Consider the following 18,656-nt stretch of genomic DNA (forward strand, 5'->3'; position numbering starts at 1 on the left):
ATTGAAAGAAACTCTAGTTAAAAATACATTCAAAAAATGCTTTTGTTTGACTTCCTCGTGTCCAGCGTTTCTCTACAGAGGTGTTATTTTTGTAATGCGTCATTTGATAATGACTTTTCGTTAGATCAAAAACAGTATCAGAATGCCCTTTAATTGTTATTGTGCTCGGTGTCCAACGGGATTGGCGAGCTCCCCTCGGCGGTGCTATATAACAAATAATTTAATTATATATATATCAAATGAATTTATTAAATATTAAAATAAATATGAAATTAAATAAATAAAACAATGTATTTATTTATTTATTTAAATAAAAAAATAAATATGAAATTAAATAAATAAAACTATTTTTTAATTAATTAATTTCTTTTTTATTTTATATATTTTTTTATTTAATAAAAAAAAAAAATTGACTTGATAAAACAGTCCTTATCCGTAAACAGTAAATAATGATGGGGGATTTTTCCACTCGACGCAGTTTTGGAGGAGGGGTGTGAGGCGACATTGTTTTCAGTACGTCTACGTACGACTGCTGCGCAGGACGTCCTGTTTGCCTCAAAGGGTGGAAGTTGTCCTTGTGCTCGACTTCCTGCGGTGCTGCTTGGAGTGGGGCGGACGACCCACACCAGCAATACCAGACTGACCATTGAGCGCAATGCCTTTGTTGTCCTGAGGTACTGCGTGCCCCACCTCCCAAGGGAGTTCGTCATCAGGGGTCTCTCCTTGACGCTTTAGGAATATGGAGTCATTGTTTGCTTCTCGGATTGAAGTGCGTCCTTGCTCATTTGGGGTTTTCCTTTTATGTGCTTGCAGTATTGTCCTCTCCCCAGCTTGTGATTTCTGGCCAACTTTTAAATTAATCAATATTATCCTAAAGGTGCCTTTGAGATGTCCCAATTTCACCCACTAAACGTCATATTCATTGTTTTAGGTACTGAAGAATTTAGAGGGCCTACAACGGGTTGTGTTGAACCTTTAAGATGCCATTAAATTGCCATTAAGATTAAAAAAAATGAAAGGAAGCACTACAGTTCTGACGTGGCGTTTATGGGATGAGTGGGAACCGCTTCCTCTTTTGTGCGGCCCGCCTCTTTTGGGGTGACCAGCAGGTCCCGTGCGCAGAATGCTGGAAAGAAAAGCAGCAAACGGCCACGTATGCAAGGTCATGGCAGTGGCAAGGCATCACTAATCTAATGAGCATCCATTCCCCAGTTTGCGGCGTGGCCCCCTCTTCTTTCTTTGGCCTAAAAGAGTGGGGAGAATTGTGAAAATGAATGATGAGTTTGTTTCGCCCAATAATACCAGCGGGGGTTGGGACTGTCTCCATAAGTGGGTCAGTGTGCTGTAGAAAGGCTGACCCCCTGAAAGGAGGCGCGGGGTCTGTTTTGTGTCTTTACTTGAAAGGCGCATTGTGTTCCCAATCAGCGGAAATGTGTGAAATTTGATCAAGGTTACAAAACCGTCATCAGATCCCGCCTAAACGAATCGGAAGGCGATTTCAGGAGTCCCGCCTGAGCTCTCGATGCTCTGTAATTGAAAACGTGTGCACTTTTGGAAGGGGATCTTTGGGTGTCAGCGTTCTCTGGTATGCAAGCAATGTGGTCGGGTGAGGTGCAGCGAATGGAGAAACCGGTTTGCTTCCAGGAATGTCGGGGGGGGGCAACGTGGAGAATGTGCACCCTGCAGACCCTCTTTGCGCCGCTCCGCCTCTGTTACAGACGGTACACACGCCCTGACCTGTGCGACCTTCTCAATTATTCCGGATACTGCTGTTCCATCTCTTGTTTCTACGGTCTGTCTTTGAGCTTTGAATACGTCTCAGCTGCACTCCAAGAAGCGGGCCTACCACTTAACTCATTTGCATTCTTTTGAATTGACCCAATCAGCAACCTTCACCATCACACATCACACCAACGGAACCGCGCCACAGTGGCAACGAGTCAGTCGTCGAAAAGTAGTACGTCGAGTACATCAGCCGTCAGTCTTTCTGTCGTCGTTTACAATCTGTGGCTAGAGAGCGAAGCGTGGGGAGTCTCTGTCGCCAAAATGAGTAAATGACGCAATCGATTATTGTCGGCAGTTTCCTCTCATTGTGGCAACCTGCTTCTTTCTTGATAATTTAACACAAATTTAATTCTGAACATAAGCACTTTGCATCTCAAGAAGCTGTAAAAAAAAAAAAAAAAATGTTTTTTTCAAAAATCAATTATGTTGTACAGGTCACATTAATTGTGGAAAACCTTTTGTTTTATTCATCTTTGTCCTTCATCATTTCTATAAAAAAAAAATGGAGTAATATTTCAACAGGAGTTTCGAGACCAAGCTCGGTAGAAGCTGCTCATTTCGCAGCCAGTTGTGTCCTCGCCGGTATCTTTGCCCGCCTCTTGAGTCAACTCTCGGAGGCTGTGAACTGAACTTTCGCTGTCTGATCATCAAACTTTCTCAGCCTGGACAAGAGCCCCCCCCAAAAGGGACCGGCATGAGTCTGCGCGTTTGATGATAGCGCCGTTGCTTGCGGGATTGCTTTAGGAGCTGATTAATAAGCAGGTGACGGCCGAGTGGAGGAAGGAGGAAGCAGTGGACAGAATGTCTGCTTGTTGACAAAGCGTATCAGGAAATGAGATTTTACACATGCGGTAATATTTACATCTTTCAAAAGCTGTCCTGTATGGATTTCTGATGGAGCTCCAACTCCTTTGAGTTTTAACATCCCAGATCATTTTTTTCTTTTGCATTTGAAAGTCAGGCCCATGTGAAACGAGCCACTGGCTGGGATTTTTTTTTTTTCTTGTTTTTGTATTCCAGTCCTCGGAGACAAAACTCTGAAACAATGCAAGTCAATGTCTCTATTTGTTATGACTGGAACACAAAGCAAACTCTGCTCTTTAATTGAAGTTGAATCCGCCGTCAGTAGATGTATTTTCTTTGAATAAGGAATTATCGTCTGGTTTGTACAGTTAATTCCATCTTTGGAATCTTATTCAACCTGGAAGAGTAGCCTATTAAATGTTCCATGACTAGTCAACATCTGATCATAGCTCCCAATAGTTGTAATGCGATCAATGCTTTGTTATTAGTGATCGACCAATTATCGGCCGGCTGATTACCGGGGCCGATATTTGTCATTTTGCCGATTATCAGCATCGGCCCTTTTTTTAAATTGAAAGGCCGATAAAGTAAAAGCTGTGTTTTTTTTGGGGGGGGGCTCGCTGCAACACACTTAAATCTGTCTCCCGTGCTCGTGGCCCTGCGTACAGAGGCAGATTGACCCATCGATATCGATAATCGATATCGGCCCTGAAAAAAAGCATATCGGTCTCTCACTATTTGTCATCAATGCAAAAAAAATGGCTTTTTGACTTGCAAATGCCAATTAGTTTTTTACATTTTTTTTGTTCAAGTAAAGAGCTTTCGCTTGAAAATGTATTTATTTATTTATTTTAAGATTTGCCCATGCATGTCGGCATGGCGAGCCACAGTCGCCAATGCGCTTTCGGCTGTTTAGTGAACGGCAAACGCAGTCAAACAGAAAATGAGAACGCTGGCCAGGAGCTGCCATCGGCTAAAACTCGTGTCCAGATGCCCGCAATTTCCAAATGTTCCAATTCATGGTCCACTCTAAAATACATTTAATTCACCGTTTCATTTACTCAACATGAAATTTCACGCACAAGTTACCATATCGTATTAAATTGAATACCTGACAGCGAGAGACAGTTTCCGTTAGCTTCAGGTGTGCGGATTGTGTCATTACAAAGCTTAATGGACACAAGCGGTGCCAATTTTCAAATTAAAGATGCCCCGAGTGAGGATGCGGAAATAGCTGTGCAAGAACTCCAATAACTGTCACGTCCGTGCTCCGCGGCTGACGATTAATAGTTTTGTTTATGGATGCGCTTGCTTACGCTGGCTCTATTTGCCAACGCGTAATCAGTTTGGATGTTGTTGCAGCTGCCCCCAAACGGAGGAAATGGTGCGTTCGGGAGCTTCCTGCTTAGCAGTAAAACCTCCCTCTTGCTGAGCGCTAACAGGAAATGAGAAAACTGGAAACAGCTTGTCGTCGTTTCGAACAAAAGCAGTGGAACCGAAAGCTTCTTGCATTTTACACAACTCGGAGTAAAACTTTTCAATTGGTGTTGAAACGGCGTGTCAGGTTTCCCGATGCCAAAACTTTTTAAAATATTATTATTACAGATTTTTGTCGTGCTGGACATGGAATTGGTGGGAATAGCAAAATGACCGTCTCATAACTTTTGGTGCCGCGCTTCAAAGACTGCACAAAGTCAGTTAATGTGCAACCTTATACAAACACGTTGAATACACAACACTTTCCCGAGTGAAACGAAGAGAGAAGAAGTTAGTTGAGACAAAAAGAGTTTTAGGGATTATCCTCATTAACATCGGGAATATTTTTTTTATTAGTTTTTTTTATTTGTATTTGAAGAATTACAATTCATACATTGTATCATATAACTGTTTATTTAGTCCTATTAATCTCTCAGTGATTGCCGGTTAATCTTGAGGAATGTGCGTTCAATGTTTAACTCTTTATGGTCATGAATAAGAAACATAATTGTTCAATTAATACCTCTTTGACCGTGTCAGCCCTGACTGAGCGTGATCTTGCCAAAGACGGAATTTTTAATGCTGAATTTTGTATTGCATCCCATTAGAATTTTTTTTTTTTTTTAATGTGTGCAGTCCTTCCAGTGACCTGTCACTTAACAGGTCAGTTGTTGTTGGTGGATTCAACGCGGTGTGGGAATTGGGTCAGTGAAGTGCTGGCGCTGAACTGTTGTGTGCACACAACAGCATCAGTTGTGTATTATTATTATCATAGCTTGCCTTCAGGCCACTTAAGTTACGGTTATTAATTTTTTTCCCCCACTACCACAGCATAACCTGTGACTGCCTATGATACTTAATGTTGTAAAAATAAACAAGTAAATTTCCTGGTGGGATTCATAATTCATTCGTATTAACCAGCACCCATACAAATCTCAATTTGATGACATTTTTCTCTGACTGGTTGAACATTTGCACATGTCTGACTCATTGGCTTTACACAAACTATTTGCCTTGATTTACAATACACATTTACATAAAGTGAGCTCTGAAAAGTAAAGCTGAGGGCTGCTTTGCGGTGACTCGGAGAACTGGCCCGACTGGCCTGTCAGCAGTCAAGCTGGGAGGTGCGTGTGTGTGTCTTCTTTTCTTCCGACCGAATAAACGTGAGGAGTGGGGCCTTTCAACTTGGGATATTAACTCATTTAATCCCTGCTTGTTTCACAAGAGGAAACACAATTTTGACTGAATTTGCAAGGCCTACAGAATATTGTGTCTGAAAGATATAAAAACACGGCTAAGACGTATAAATACGTCTTTGGGAGACGGGCATTACAATTTTGAAAACGTGTATAAATACGTCTTATGGATTGAATGAGTTAATGTTCACAATCGCACTCTTGCCGCACATTTCACACAAGGCCTTTTCGTTGTACGGTGTCTCAGTCCGAACACGAGGCAGAGCCACGGGGCTCGTTTAAATTGTTGTTCGTTAGACAGCCCGCCGCCTCAATTTGTGTGGCAGGCTCCGTCGAAGCATTGGAGAAATTTATTATTTTCCAGAGCATGATTTGTAGTTGGCTAACAAATTGTTTAATCTGTGTTTATCTTGCTCCTCCTATCCAGAAGGTACACATTAGGCTGGTCTAGTGGTGTCGGTGTCGTAGTATCGGAGCATTATTTTTCGAGCACTTTTAAACCACGGCAAACTACCACGTTAATTCACAACTTGTTTCATGAATGCCAAGCATTCTAATTCATCTATTAAGGGCAGTCTTTGGAAAATGGTTCACTGGATCTTTTCGTGCAAGTGTAACTAATGAATGTGTCGTCTTTGCATGCCTGTACAAATACACGTATGCCGGCATTGACATACTTGGCACGCTTTTGTCTAATTAAAAGGAGTGTAGCTCATTAGTTTAAGTTTAAGCCCTAAATAAAGTGTTTAAGGCAGGTGTGGGCAAACTACGGCCCGGGGGCCACATGCGGGCCGTTAAATGTTTTAATCCGGCCCGCCGAACTTGGAAAAAAATTGTTGTACATTGTGATGATCTCGACAAAAACAAACGTTATCTGCAAAAAAAAAAAAAAAGACTCCCACTTCAACATTGAGCAACTTCTTGTTTATTAAGTTTGCGCAAATAGTAGCGACATCGACTCCCATGTTAAACAATGTGACGGAACACAAAAACTCTCATTCCGTGCATTTACACTTTGACTTGCATGTTCTGTTGTGGGACATTTACGATGGTGGTTGGCAGTGCACATGTACACATGAGCTGAGCTGATAGAAACAACGACGTCCCAAACCTGTTTCCTGACATTCCACCTAAATGACACAAAAGTGTTGCTTCCGATGTGAGGTTTGCACTCGCAGTGCTGTTGTCAACCTTCCCTTCTTAAACTCATTTACACCTGCCACTCCTATTTTATGCGCAGCGTTCTATCACATGGGCACAATGACAGTTTCGGTTGTTCTTAGAAAACGTGGTTTGAGGAGTGTGACGTGAGCCCAAAACTGAATTTGTGCCAAGCTTGTTAAAGTTGCTGCAGTGTGCTGTGTTTGCCACAGATTGTTGAATGTCATGGTTGTTACATGTTGGGACGACGTCATAGTGCCGAATAGTTTGTAAATTAGGGTTAGGGGTTTGGTCAGGAGTTGTATAAAAACAACAATAGTGTAAGATTCGCACCAGGGTCGCCTGTACACCAAACAGCGTCATCAAACATTCGACCATCACAGCTGGGTCACACACAAGGGTTTGGAGTTAGGGTTTATATTTAAGGTCAGCGTTTGGTTAAGTTTTTAGGGTTTCCCTCAGACACAGAAAATCCGATCTGCTTTTTTCCAACATTTTACTGGATGATTGAACATGTGAGTCAAGTATTGATAAACGATGGGTAGATTGAACTAGTGATGGGAAAATGAAGCTTCAAATTTGCTTCATGAAGCAGTTGTTGTCTTTTTGGAGTCCGGTAGATGGCACTGTTGCTTTAAATAAAGGGTTTAAAAAAAATGGCAATTCAGCCCAATGTTGAACCGACAGTGCCATCTATAGGCGTTGAAAAATACTACAACTGCTTCATGAAGCAGATTTGAAGCTTCATTTACCCATCACTAGCTGTTTGCATGTCCTGAACCGCAAGTAATCGTAACAACTATTAGTCACTGCTCAAAATACGTAAACACACGAGCAACATCACAAATCTCAGTCAGGTTGTTTATTTTTTTTTTATTTATGCAATATTGAAAACGGTAATATATGGTGATTGCTTTTATGTGTGTGTGTGTGTGTGTGGGGGGGGGGGGTATTAACCTTAAAAGTGGAACAACATCTGCGGTCCACGTGTGCACTTTAACATGATCGTAAGAGTATGTAAATAGATATTCTATGTCGGCCTGTGTGAATTTCATGCTATGACAGCGCAAGAAACCTGAGCGTCGTGTGCAAACGCATCCACGCCACATATGATATCACAAAGCATTTCAAGGAGTCTCCAATTTCATGTGTCGCATTTCCTCGTCGCTGCTAAAGCCAAGTTGTCTGTCTCGTCACTTCCAGAGCAGCACGGCCGTCGTCCGAGAGAAGGTTGAAGTGGAGGCGGCGAAGGGCGCGCTGGAGGGCCAAGCGGGACGTCTGAGCCAAGAGGCGGAACGGCTGCGCAAGCGGGCGCAAGAGCTGGAAAACGAAGTGGCCAAACTCAACCGCATCATCGACGACGCCAAGCTGCAGGAAAGCAGGCTGGGCGACCGAGTCGCCCGGATGGAGGTGACGCGGATGCATTGGCGCGTATCGACCGAGAGCTGCAGAGCTTCATAAAATGCTTGAACTTGATTTCCGCAGAAAGAGAAAAAGCAGCTGGAGGAGTCTTTAAATGAAATTAAGGAGCAAGAGGAGGAGATGTCTCGTGCGAACAGAGCTTTGACATTACGACTTGAAGACGTGCAGGTGAGCAACTCTCAACTTTCTTGACCCCAACGCAAGTCCGACCTTCTTTTTTTTTTTTATGCGTTATATTTATCTTCTTCGCTAGAGGAACTTTTCCAAGCTGAGCAGTGAGCACAAGGAGTTGGAGGAGAGTCTTCAAAAGGAGAAAGTTCAAAAGGAGCAGTTTAAGAATATGAAGAATGACATTGAGGATGAGAGGCGACTGCTGGACCGAACGGTGGAGAAACTTCAGAAAGAGGCAAGTGCTTCCATCCCGGCATTTTGAAGACCCTGTAAAGTGAATTCCGAAATTTTTTTCTAAATACATACTACATGTTTGAAGATAATTGTTGGAAATGTGCTTCAACTGAAAACTCTTTCACTCATTCACTACCAGCTGAGTAAAAAAATGAATCTTTGACGTCTTTAGCCGTCAATGGCAGTAAATGAGTTAAAAACTGTTTTTCTGATTTTTTTTTTTCTTTTTTTTTTTTTTTTTTAGGGTGGTAAAATGGCATGAGTTGATCTTAACTTGACCTGTTCTTTGCCCCTTTGTGCCCTCAGATGAACGACATTGTGGATGCGTCGCAAACGTCAACACGGGAGCTGCAGGAGCAAATTAACATTTACAAGGAAAAGAATCGCCGGGAGCTGACCGAGTTGCAGAAGCTCCTAAAGGAGCGAGGCCAGGAGCTTGACAAGTACCTGCTGGCTGCCCAAACGCTGCAAGAAGAGGTACACTTCTTTACTGGTGCATTTTTTTTTTTGTGTCCGATCAAGGCCTTTCTTCAACAGACCTAATGTGCTCACATGCAGAACATTTTTGTCACTCATTTACACGCCACCAACATGGCTGGCTGCTGTTCCATAACTGAACATCCCTTATCACGATGCACTGTTTGCACGTGACAAATACATCCTTGTCACACACGTGGGAATGTTAGGAATGTCTTTGTTCGGTGCTGAAGTACATGGACGGGAATAATTATTGTTAAAAAGGGCACTGGCCTTCTATTCTTTTAGATATTAATCAAACATTTCCATAACAATTGAGGGAATTTTTACAGTGACCACGCTGTTGTAGTTTAATGTTCAATAAAATGATTTATACAAAGAACATATCTGGAACACGGTTGTTCAGTTTTGATATTTTGCTCGGTTCTGCTGCACAGACATGGAAGTGATGTTTTCGCTTTCCAGCATAACTGGTCAAACTGGAAAGGCGCTGCATTTATCGTTGTGAAAACTTTTAAGTGGAAAACAAGGAAGCCTTCTTCCCCTGGAGTTTTTTTTTGGGGGGGGGATAATTGTCATGACCTTTTGAATGCACATGACGACCACATACTGTAAATGGAGTGAAATATCATCGACCCCAGCCTAAGACTTTGGAAACCCGTTAGAAAATGTAGTCAATATCCTCCATGTTGACTGCATAAGATTCATGTACGATTACACGCTTTGTCCGACGATTGAGAGCACGAGAAGTACGACTGCGCAGAATCGTCTCGCTAGCATTTGGGGGAGTTCAGGATGCACTTCTTAGCATGCAAAACAATCATTTGTAAATTGTGTTATAATTAACTTATAAATTAATTAATTAAAAAAACAAACTTTTGCATACCAAGGATATTGAATTAATGCTTAACTCATTCCCTATCAGCCGAGTGAAAAAAATGGATCTTTGACGTATTTATCCGTCAATGGCAGTGAGTGAGTGAGATGACTTTCAATATTACAATGATCAAACCGACAACTAATGTTCGCATTTTTCATTAACAACAGAGCAATCCAATGATGATTTTTTAAAAAAGCCCGTCTCCCCCTCACGGGAGGCCTTATCTTCGTGGCGAGGATGGAGACGAGCGTGTTAGTCAGAGCCTCGCTGATATGGATGCTCCTCGCGGGCGAGGTCAGCATCCAGGTCTTTCCTTTTTTCTCTTTCTGCAGTCACGCTGTGGCGTCGTTGTCCAGGTGCTGCTCAGGAAGTTGGGGGAGTACTTCCGTGGTTGTGATATCATTGTTGTGAAAGCTGTGCTGGCTGGATTCATATCCTCCTCCTTTCAGCTCTCCTGAGTTTGCTTTCCCAGCTGTTCTGCGATGCCCCGACAGGCTCCACCCATGTGAACTTGGCGGATATTAGTTCAAATTGCAAGCAGACCTTTCCATCTTCTTTCTCACATGACTTTATTCTAAAAAATAAAACAATTCAGATAAAATTAAGAGATTTATTTATTTTGCAGTTCAATTATTGAATTTTTTGGCGCTTGTCCTTGCTCGTAGCTGTTACACCGGGAGGAGGACCTGCGTCGGTGCGAGCAGGAGCGAGACAAGGCTGTGCTCAGTGAGAAGATGTTGGAGAAAAAGGTTAATGAACTGGAGGCGGCGGTGCAGACCTACACGCACTCTAAAGATGATCGCCTTCGACAGTTCAAACTCATGGAGGTACAGTACGCCACATGAAGTGATCGCAAATTTTCTACAAACAAGAAAAATATCTGCGCACTTCGCATTTCTGTCTTTTTTTTTAGGGAAAGGACACTTCTCTATAATACAGCTTTTGTAACATTGTGTATTTGCTGTCTGCTTAAACTAACAACACACACGTCTGTCTAAACCACTAGCAACAAAAGTGAGTACACCCCTAAGTGAAAATGTTTTGTGTGGCTTCGCTTGTTTATTTATAGCTATAGTACCTCAAAAAGTGGCTTCAACCATGCCGGAAAATAATGTTTCCACTGGCCGCAGAAAATATTGACACTTTGGGTCCAATTAGAAGATTTTCATTTCGGGGTGCTCCACTTCTGTTGCCAGCACTTTGGACAGCTCTGGCCGCGCACCATATTTTCCGCACTATAAGGCGCTCCCGTAGATAAGCCGCAGCAACTAAAAATAAAATTAAAAGAAAAGAAAAAATTTAAATAAAAAAATAAAATAAACGCAGTTTATAAGCCGCATTTTTCTATGTTGAAAAAATTGTTTAGTGCATGTACAGAGCGATTTTGTACTCTGTATGCAGATAAAGGTACATAAACGGCTTGTTAAAACGATGCCTTTTAACACGGCAACAACTTTGCTAATTAAAACAGAACAGGCCCAAGAGAAAAAAAGAAAATCTAGATTTATTTAGCGTATATTCTAAACTATAGAGCGCCCCTAGTGGTGAAAGAAAAATCCACAGGAAAGCCACATGGTTCAAAATCAAGGAAAAAAGTAGCAACTTATCGTCCGGAAAATACTGGAGTTATTTTGTGTGGACTGTACATGTTCTGTAAACTAAGCACATTGTCGCAAAGTCCCATTTCGCAATTGTTATCTCGGGAAAAAATTTCCAAAATATTTACAAAAATGTGAAGGGGGGGTACTCACTTTTGCGAGATACTGTACATTGTTTAATAATGCACATGACGTTCTTCAGGACAGAATCGCTCAGCTGGAGTTGGACTTGGACGAGGAGCGTCAGAATGGAGACCAGCTGATGGACAGGCTCGACCGAGGAAGGGAGCAGGTACACACATTGAACACATTCATTATCAGCACTCACCTGGGTCAGTGGCCTGCTGTCCATGCTCATGTTAGTTCACACAGGTGTGTCTCTGTTCCATCTAAACCTGCAAATGAGATCCAGATGTCACCCCCCCCCCCCCCCCACACTAACATCACGTCTGCGACCACTCAACATGCAACATGTCACCCATTCACAAGTTGAACGTGTTGAGTTGTGCTTTTGTGTACATGCACACACACACACACACACAGACAGTCAAAGTGCACGTTGTTGCGTTGCAAGATGTTTGGCAGCCTGCCAGTCGCAAATGACCATTGAGGTCCAAATATGCAGGCCGAGTTCAGGTCGCAGAGTTCACTTGCAAATGATGCTGTTCTTTTTGATCCTCGCGCATCAATGCTGAATTTGTAATACATTGGAAAGGATTACTAAACTGAATATTTGCTTTGTTTAGCAGAGATTTGAGATTTTAGCGCCGTACGGTGGTAGTGAACTGAACTCATCTACTAAATATCATTTGAGTCATTTTTTTTCCCATTTTTCTTTTCTTTTTTTTGACAAGCTGCAATTTAGTTAAGTGTAGTGAACAATGAAATTTAACATCAAAGGAGAATTACACAATGTAGATTTAAAACCACCACATAACTGCCTAACAAATGTTTATTATAGCAATCTTATGTATACATTATTATTAAAACAATTAGTGAAATGTAATAATAATAGTAATAATGATTAATATTTATTTAATAATAATATTTTTTTTGGGGGGGGGGATCTTGTGTAATCCAGGGGAGACTTCAAATCTCCTTAAACTTGAAAGAGGAAAAAAAAAAAGATCTTGGCAGAGAGAAAAGAAGTAGCTTTGGTTCAGGTCGGTTGTCACGGCAACACTTGAGCTTTCAGTCCAAGAGGTTGAGTGCTCGCAGTGTTTGACTGCATGACTGCGCCTGCACGTCTGCAAACACGAGGGCAAGTCGTTTGAGCAATTTTTCAATCTTTTCATATCCATGTACTCGTGCACTCTTTGTCCTCACTAGTTGAACATTTCAGCGCACTGATTGGAAAGGATTCTATAGAATAAATGCGCACTGAAATATGAATAGTATTAAATGATATCATCTCAAAGTCCATGTGCGACACTCGTATGCACTTTGTGCTCGCTAACAGGACAACTTTGGCATACAAGTAGAATCACGAAATGTCACCAGGGAGGCAAGTTAGTTGATAAATGACTGCTACTAGTAGCATTCTAAAGTAACTAGTAGTACTTGTCAACTCGTGTACTCACCAATAAAGTGTAATTGTCCTACTAGTATGCCAAATAAGAGTGTCACTTGCATGTAAAGATTTTTTTCGATAATATTTTCCAGATTATAAGGCACACCTGTATATAAACCGCAGCAACTATACGGTAAAAATACGGTCGTAGTCTGTGCTTTATGTTAATTTACATTTTTAATACATCAGTATCCACAATTTCAATGTTAAAATTGCTGAATTGACTTATTTCCTGTTCAAACACATGGGACGAATTGGAAAGTGAGGACCCAGCTCAGATTGCGCAATATCTGGAAAAAAAAAAATAAAAAATTAATAGCACACTGCAGCAATGCCATCTATTGGTAAAATGATTGTACTAAAAATGTGAGCGGAAGACGGGATTTGGCCACCAGCCTCATTTACTGTGGCTGTGGCAGCTCCCTTGAAGTCGGAGGATGAGAGCACACACGTTCACGACTTTGTGAACCTGCTAAATATCAAACATACGGAGTACATGCGCCAACGGCTGGCCATCCAAACTCACACGGGCGTCGTCGGCGTGTGTGTTTTGCTCTGGAGGCAGCAGGAGGAACACCTGCGTCTCTCCCGGCACCAGGTGCTCCCCTCCTGTCGAAATGAGAGTAATCTCCCCTTCGCCTCTCACAAAGCTGATTAGTTTCACCGCATGTTCCAGTCTGCTGATTCAGCTCCCTCAAGCGCCGCGCTGGGTGCGTTGCTTTATAGGGACCATCGCTCATCACAGCGGCTCACTGTCACCCGCTAATTGGCATAAAATATCACCAATTCTGCACTCCCGTCGGAGAAAAAAAGAAGCTTTGTGGCCAAATCGATAGGTTTTCATCCTCGCGTTGGTTAGAACTGGGCTCACTATTTTTTTATTCTGAGATTTTTTTTTCCAAATGATGAGAGAAATTTCACCTTACTGACAGTTGCAGCTGTCACGTCAGCCTTAGTCAGAGCTGTCACACTTCCGCGTGACATGTCTGAATGGATTTCTCTCCTCACTGGAAAACAAAGTTTTTGTCTAAAAAAAAAAAAAAGAAACTCCAAACCTATTTTAAAGAAGACAAGATAAACTTAATAAAAAGCAACAGTTTGGCAGATAGTGATTAAATCTTTAAAAAAACAAAAAACAAGGCTTAAACCTTAAGCCCACTTAAGTTGTTTTGTTTTCAGGAAGATGCACATTTTTTTACGTATTAGTGGCTCAATTTAAAGTGGCTTACCATTTCCTCAAACCATATTCATATTGCATTTGATTAAAAAAAATAATAATAATTTACAATGGAATATGCTGTCGGAATCACTGTCATGATGCAAAAACTATTTATTTTTTTTATTTTTACTCGACTTTTACTTGCTTTTATAACAGCAATATAGAGTGCTATTTTACCTAATAAAACATGGTACAAAATGTTGGGGGTGAGGTGAGGATTCTTAAAAGCTCCTCACTATAGAACAGGGGTAGGCAAACTTTTTGCTTGGCGGCCACAATGGGTTCTAAAATTTGACCGAGGGGCCGGACCAGGAGCAGATGGACGGAGTGTTTTGGTCACTTCACCTCATCGGAGAAAAAGAAATACAATTAATTTTAAATGAATGTGAACTAAAGCATAACAACAATATATATGACTTTGAAAAACCACATCATTTTTTCAAATAAAACATTAACAAGGTTTATTCATTGAATTTTTTTCAAGTTCGACGGACCGGAATAAAACGTGTAACGGGCTGCATGTGGCCCCCGGACCGTAGTTTGCCCACACCTGCTATAAATGGTTGATCTGGAATTAAGGAAAAATATATATAAGTGGACTACAATGGCTAGGTAGACATATAGATGAGGTAAATAGTTCAAATCAAACCATGTGTAAATAGCACAATAGGTATTAAATATATGGATTCAAATCGTCAACTTTTGTTCAGCAAAGAGAATGGGTGCAGCTGACCTTTAAACTGTATGCGGTGGGTCGCTCCTTAGTTAAGCACCGCTGTACATGTTCTCTTCAACACCGTTGCGTCACTGCGAGGTGACACTGAAGGTCTCCGCATAAGTTACAATGCGGCCAAACCAGACAATCCGGCACGCCGATTTACCACAGCGCCTCTCCGCTTTAACGACAAGGCCTCTATTGTTCTCGCGCTGTACCGAGTGCAAAATTGGATTTGTGCAGACGGTGTGTCACAGTAATTGTGAAGCCGTGACCGTGTCTGGGCTTGACAGGTGGACCAGATGAGGAATGAACTCATGCAGGAGAGGGCTGGCCGGCAGGATGCCGAGTGTGACAAGATGGCTCTGGAGAGACAGGTACACGCCCTCCTGCCTTAAAGGAAGCCCGGTCCAAACATACACTTCACCACCAGATCATCCATAATGTGTCTCCTCCTCATCATTCTAAAATTACGGCATCAACTCTCACTTCGGTTTCACGTGCGAGAGCTCAAGCGTGCCGTCTCATGTTCCTGTGCGTGGCCTCCGCAGAGCAAAGACCTGAAGAACAAACTGGCGGATATGGAGGGCTCGCACAAGTCCAGCAAAGTGGGCCAGGTTGCGCAGCTGGAGGATCGCATTCATGAGCTGGAGGAGCGTCTGGAGGCAGAAGAGAGGTGAGGTCAAAGTACACCGAGCGGGGGTGGAGAGGAGGCGATTAAAGGCAGGGAAATAGAAACGTTTTGAAAGCGAGGACGAAGTTCGGAGAGGGAATGATGAACTGCATGGAAAGAAGCCGCGCTTAAGTTTAATTTGGGTTGATGTTGCTCTCTGCTTTTTTCTTAGTGATATGCCTTCAAATAAATTGATACATTTAAATTTAAAAATGAATAATATTTTTTGAATAATGTTTTTAACTTTTAGTTAACATGCACTGTGTATATTACCGCCACTAAAATCGCCCAATAAAGGTTATTTTTCTCACTAATTATGTTTTATATGGTCTCAAAAACGTAATTAGCCGCCTTGTAATTTTATAGATTTCTTGATTTTTTTATTTTTTTATTTTTTTATTTTAATAAGGAGATGTTATTTCATCTTGCTAACAGTTTCAGCATAATTTCATTCATGACGGCAGAAATTAAAAGTTACCCAATGTCATGTTTTGAATAAAAGTGAGTTCCCTAGATGGTATTTTACAAAGTAAGACTCACTTCTACGCCATTTCGTACGAGTCTCAGACACTCTCTGCCAAGATCTGAGTTGATTGTCGCAAATCCAAGTCTTTTTTTTTTTTTCTCTCTTTTCTGACATCACACAAGAGCGCTTGTGTTCACGTCTTTTTTTTTTTTGTCTCTTTTCTGACATCACACAAGAGCGCTTGTGTTCACGTTAGGCTGGTTACTATTTTTCTGTTGCCGGTTCCAAAAACGTCCGAAAAGATCAATTAAAATCTCTGTCCACATGAAAATGCATTTCTGTGACGTATGTGACAATACTGTTAAAAAACAAGCAGATGGACGTTAAAATCTCCCAAATGTCGTTCAGGGAACGAGCCAACCTGCAACTGTCCAACCGCAGACTGGAAAGGAAGGTTAAAGAAGTGATGATGCAAGTGGAGGAAGAACACCACACCATGCTGGATCAAAAGGACCAAGTATGTAAAACGCGCCCGTCCTGTCGAATCCGTCAAAACTCGACGCTGTTTTGACGCCGTTCCTGCGCACGTCGTAGTTGAATCTGCGGCTGAAGGCCCTGAAGAGGCAGATGGACGAGGCTGAGGAGGAGATCGACAGGCTGGAGCACGGCAAGAAGAAGCTGCAGAGAGACTTGGACGAGCAACAAGAAACAAACGAGCAGTTGCAAAGTCAGCTCAAGTCTCTGCGCAGTGAGATGAGGTAAAAATTGTTTTTTTAAATAACCGGCGATGATGCAACACAGTCAGCAAATAGGACTGGAATGTTTTATGTTTTGTTTTGGCCGCTGCGCTTTAGTGCATTTAGATCAGGGGTGGGCAAACTTTTTGATTGGCGGGCCACAATGGGTTCTAAAATTTGACAGAGGGGCCGGAGCAGATGGATGGAGTGTTTTGGTAACCAAACCTCATCGGAAAAAAAATAATTTTATTTTAAATGAAAGTTAACAAAAGCATTGTAACAATATATATGTCTTGGAAAAAACACACTATATAGAAAATAAAAAATTAACAAGGTTTTTTCATTTAATTTTTTTCCAGGTCGGCGGGCCGGATTAAAACATTTATCGGGCCGTATGTGGCCCCCAGGCCGTAGTTTGCCCACACCTGATTTAGATAATGTCCTATTGTAACAATGACAATATTTTATATCACAGTGTAAATGTGCTGCCCCTTCAAAATAACGCAACACACATCTTTAATATCAAAAGCAAAAAAAGTGAGTTAAAAGTTTAACATGTCAAAATCTGAGCCCAAAAGTGTCAGAATTGCATGTGGTTATTATTTTCCATATTTGCATATTCATAAATCCACATACAGTGGTGCCTCAAGATAAGAGATTAGTTCAATCAGTCACTTGCTTGTAACTCAAAAACACTTCTCATTTTCTTTGTTGACATGAACGGAAACGGCATAAATCATTCCAGCCCACCAAAAAACTAAAATGTTTTCTCATAAAGAAAATAGCACTTTAATAAACCATACTTTGTAAAAACATCGTAAAACAATAATAATTAAACACACACCAAAAGTTTTTTTTTTCTATTGCAGACGTAAGAGCACCTCAGCGCCGCTACTCAACAACCTGGACGACGACGACGACGACGACGACATCAGCACGGACGGCGAGACGTATTTCAGCTCCACTTCCGGCTACAAGCGCTCGTCCAGTCAGGACAACCTGCTGTCCACTTTCAGCATGTAGCGGAACAAAAAAAAAAAAACGCTTAACTTCACTCTTGGACCAAATGGCTGCGCTGAAATGACTTCCATCCGGCGGCGGGATGTCATTGACTTGCTTCAGTATTATTTGAGCGGCTCTGGGATCTTTGGAAGAGAAGAGATGTGTAAATACGTTCAAGTCGGTTTGTATTTTCCACATTCAACGCGACCGTCTATTTTTTTATAACCTATCAAATCACTTTTTTTTTTTTATATACTGGTCATTTAAATGGAATGTATTTTTAATGAGCAAGGATTATTTTTTATTTATTCATGTGGATATGAACAAAAGATCTTGCTTTGAGGAGGTTTTTAGGGGAAAATGAATGAGGGACTTTGTACACATTTTTTTTGTTTGTTTTTATATCAGTCTCAATACATCTACTGAACTTTTTTTTTTTTTTACTCCAATTACACGATTGTTGAAATATGTAACTGCCTTTTAATCAGTTGAATGAACAAATCAATAGCTGCTTATTTTTTAATCCCAATAGCTTGCTTGTGTACTATTTGTAACGCCCCCCCGCCCCTGAATTTTCCTGACGGAATGTGATAAACTGACAATCAAAAGTGTTGCGTCACTGTAATTATTTGCACTCCAATTAATTAAGCGATAGGCTGCAAAGTGCATTGAAAGCTAATTCCTGCCACTACCTCTCTTTACTGTTCTGCTGTGACTCCAATAAACTTGCTTCTGTCTTATCAGCCGTGCCCGTCTCCGAATATTGTCTCAGCGTTCGATACAGGACAACTGTTTTCACACAATAGTGAAACGCACACGACTGAAATGCTCTCATAAATGACAAACATTCATACGACTGATGCGCACAACAGAAACGAGATCACACACACCACTGAAACACTTTCATGCATACCATTTGAATGCTCTCATGCATCAAGCAAGCGCTCATACACTGCTAAAATTGTGTCACACTCCTGAAAATACTCTCATACACACGATTGAGACTTAACTATTGATTTAAATTTCCCACTCAAAGATGAGTGAAGTCCCCTCATAGTCAACACCAA

At 41.5% G+C, this 18,656-nt stretch overlaps 1 protein-coding gene and 1 long non-coding RNA gene across 3 annotated transcripts in view; one reads left to right on the plus strand and one right to left on the minus strand.

Moving 5' to 3' along the window:
- Positions 1-18,332, plus strand: part of cgnl1 (cingulin-like 1) — a 30,920-nt gene extending 12,588 nt beyond the window's left edge. For both annotated transcript variants that reach the window (XM_088296163.1, XM_088296162.1), the window contains exons 9-19: positions 7,629-7,835; positions 7,911-8,015; positions 8,101-8,253; positions 8,559-8,729; positions 10,275-10,436; positions 11,410-11,499; positions 15,005-15,088; positions 15,263-15,387; positions 16,259-16,367; positions 16,445-16,608; positions 17,457-18,332. In XM_088296163.1, the coding sequence (XP_088152289.1) occupies positions 7,629-7,835; positions 7,911-8,015; positions 8,101-8,253; positions 8,559-8,729; positions 10,275-10,436; positions 11,410-11,499; positions 15,005-15,088; positions 15,263-15,387; positions 16,259-16,367; positions 16,445-16,608; positions 17,457-17,610 (1,524 nt within the window). In that variant the 3' untranslated portion in view covers positions 17,611-18,332. The remainder of the gene's footprint in view (positions 1-7,628; positions 7,836-7,910; positions 8,016-8,100; positions 8,254-8,558; positions 8,730-10,274; positions 10,437-11,409; positions 11,500-15,004; positions 15,089-15,262; positions 15,388-16,258; positions 16,368-16,444; positions 16,609-17,456) is intronic.
- LOC148337487 (uncharacterized) lies at positions 9,066-11,610 on the minus strand. The gene is made up of 2 exons (XR_015843185.1): positions 11,361-11,610; positions 9,066-10,183 (listed from the first exon to the last, which is right to left on the minus strand). It is a non-coding gene; the product is annotated as an uncharacterized LOC148337487 (long non-coding RNA).
- Positions 18,333-18,656: the final 324 nt, after the last annotated feature.

Source organism: Idiotropiscis lumnitzeri, chromosome 5 (genome assembly GCF_059441095.1).
Source record: "Idiotropiscis lumnitzeri isolate Australia: NSW breed Sydney's pygmy pipehorse chromosome 5, RoL_Ilum_1.0, whole genome shotgun sequence".
NCBI lineage: Eukaryota > Metazoa > Chordata > Actinopteri > Syngnathiformes > Syngnathidae > Idiotropiscis > Idiotropiscis lumnitzeri.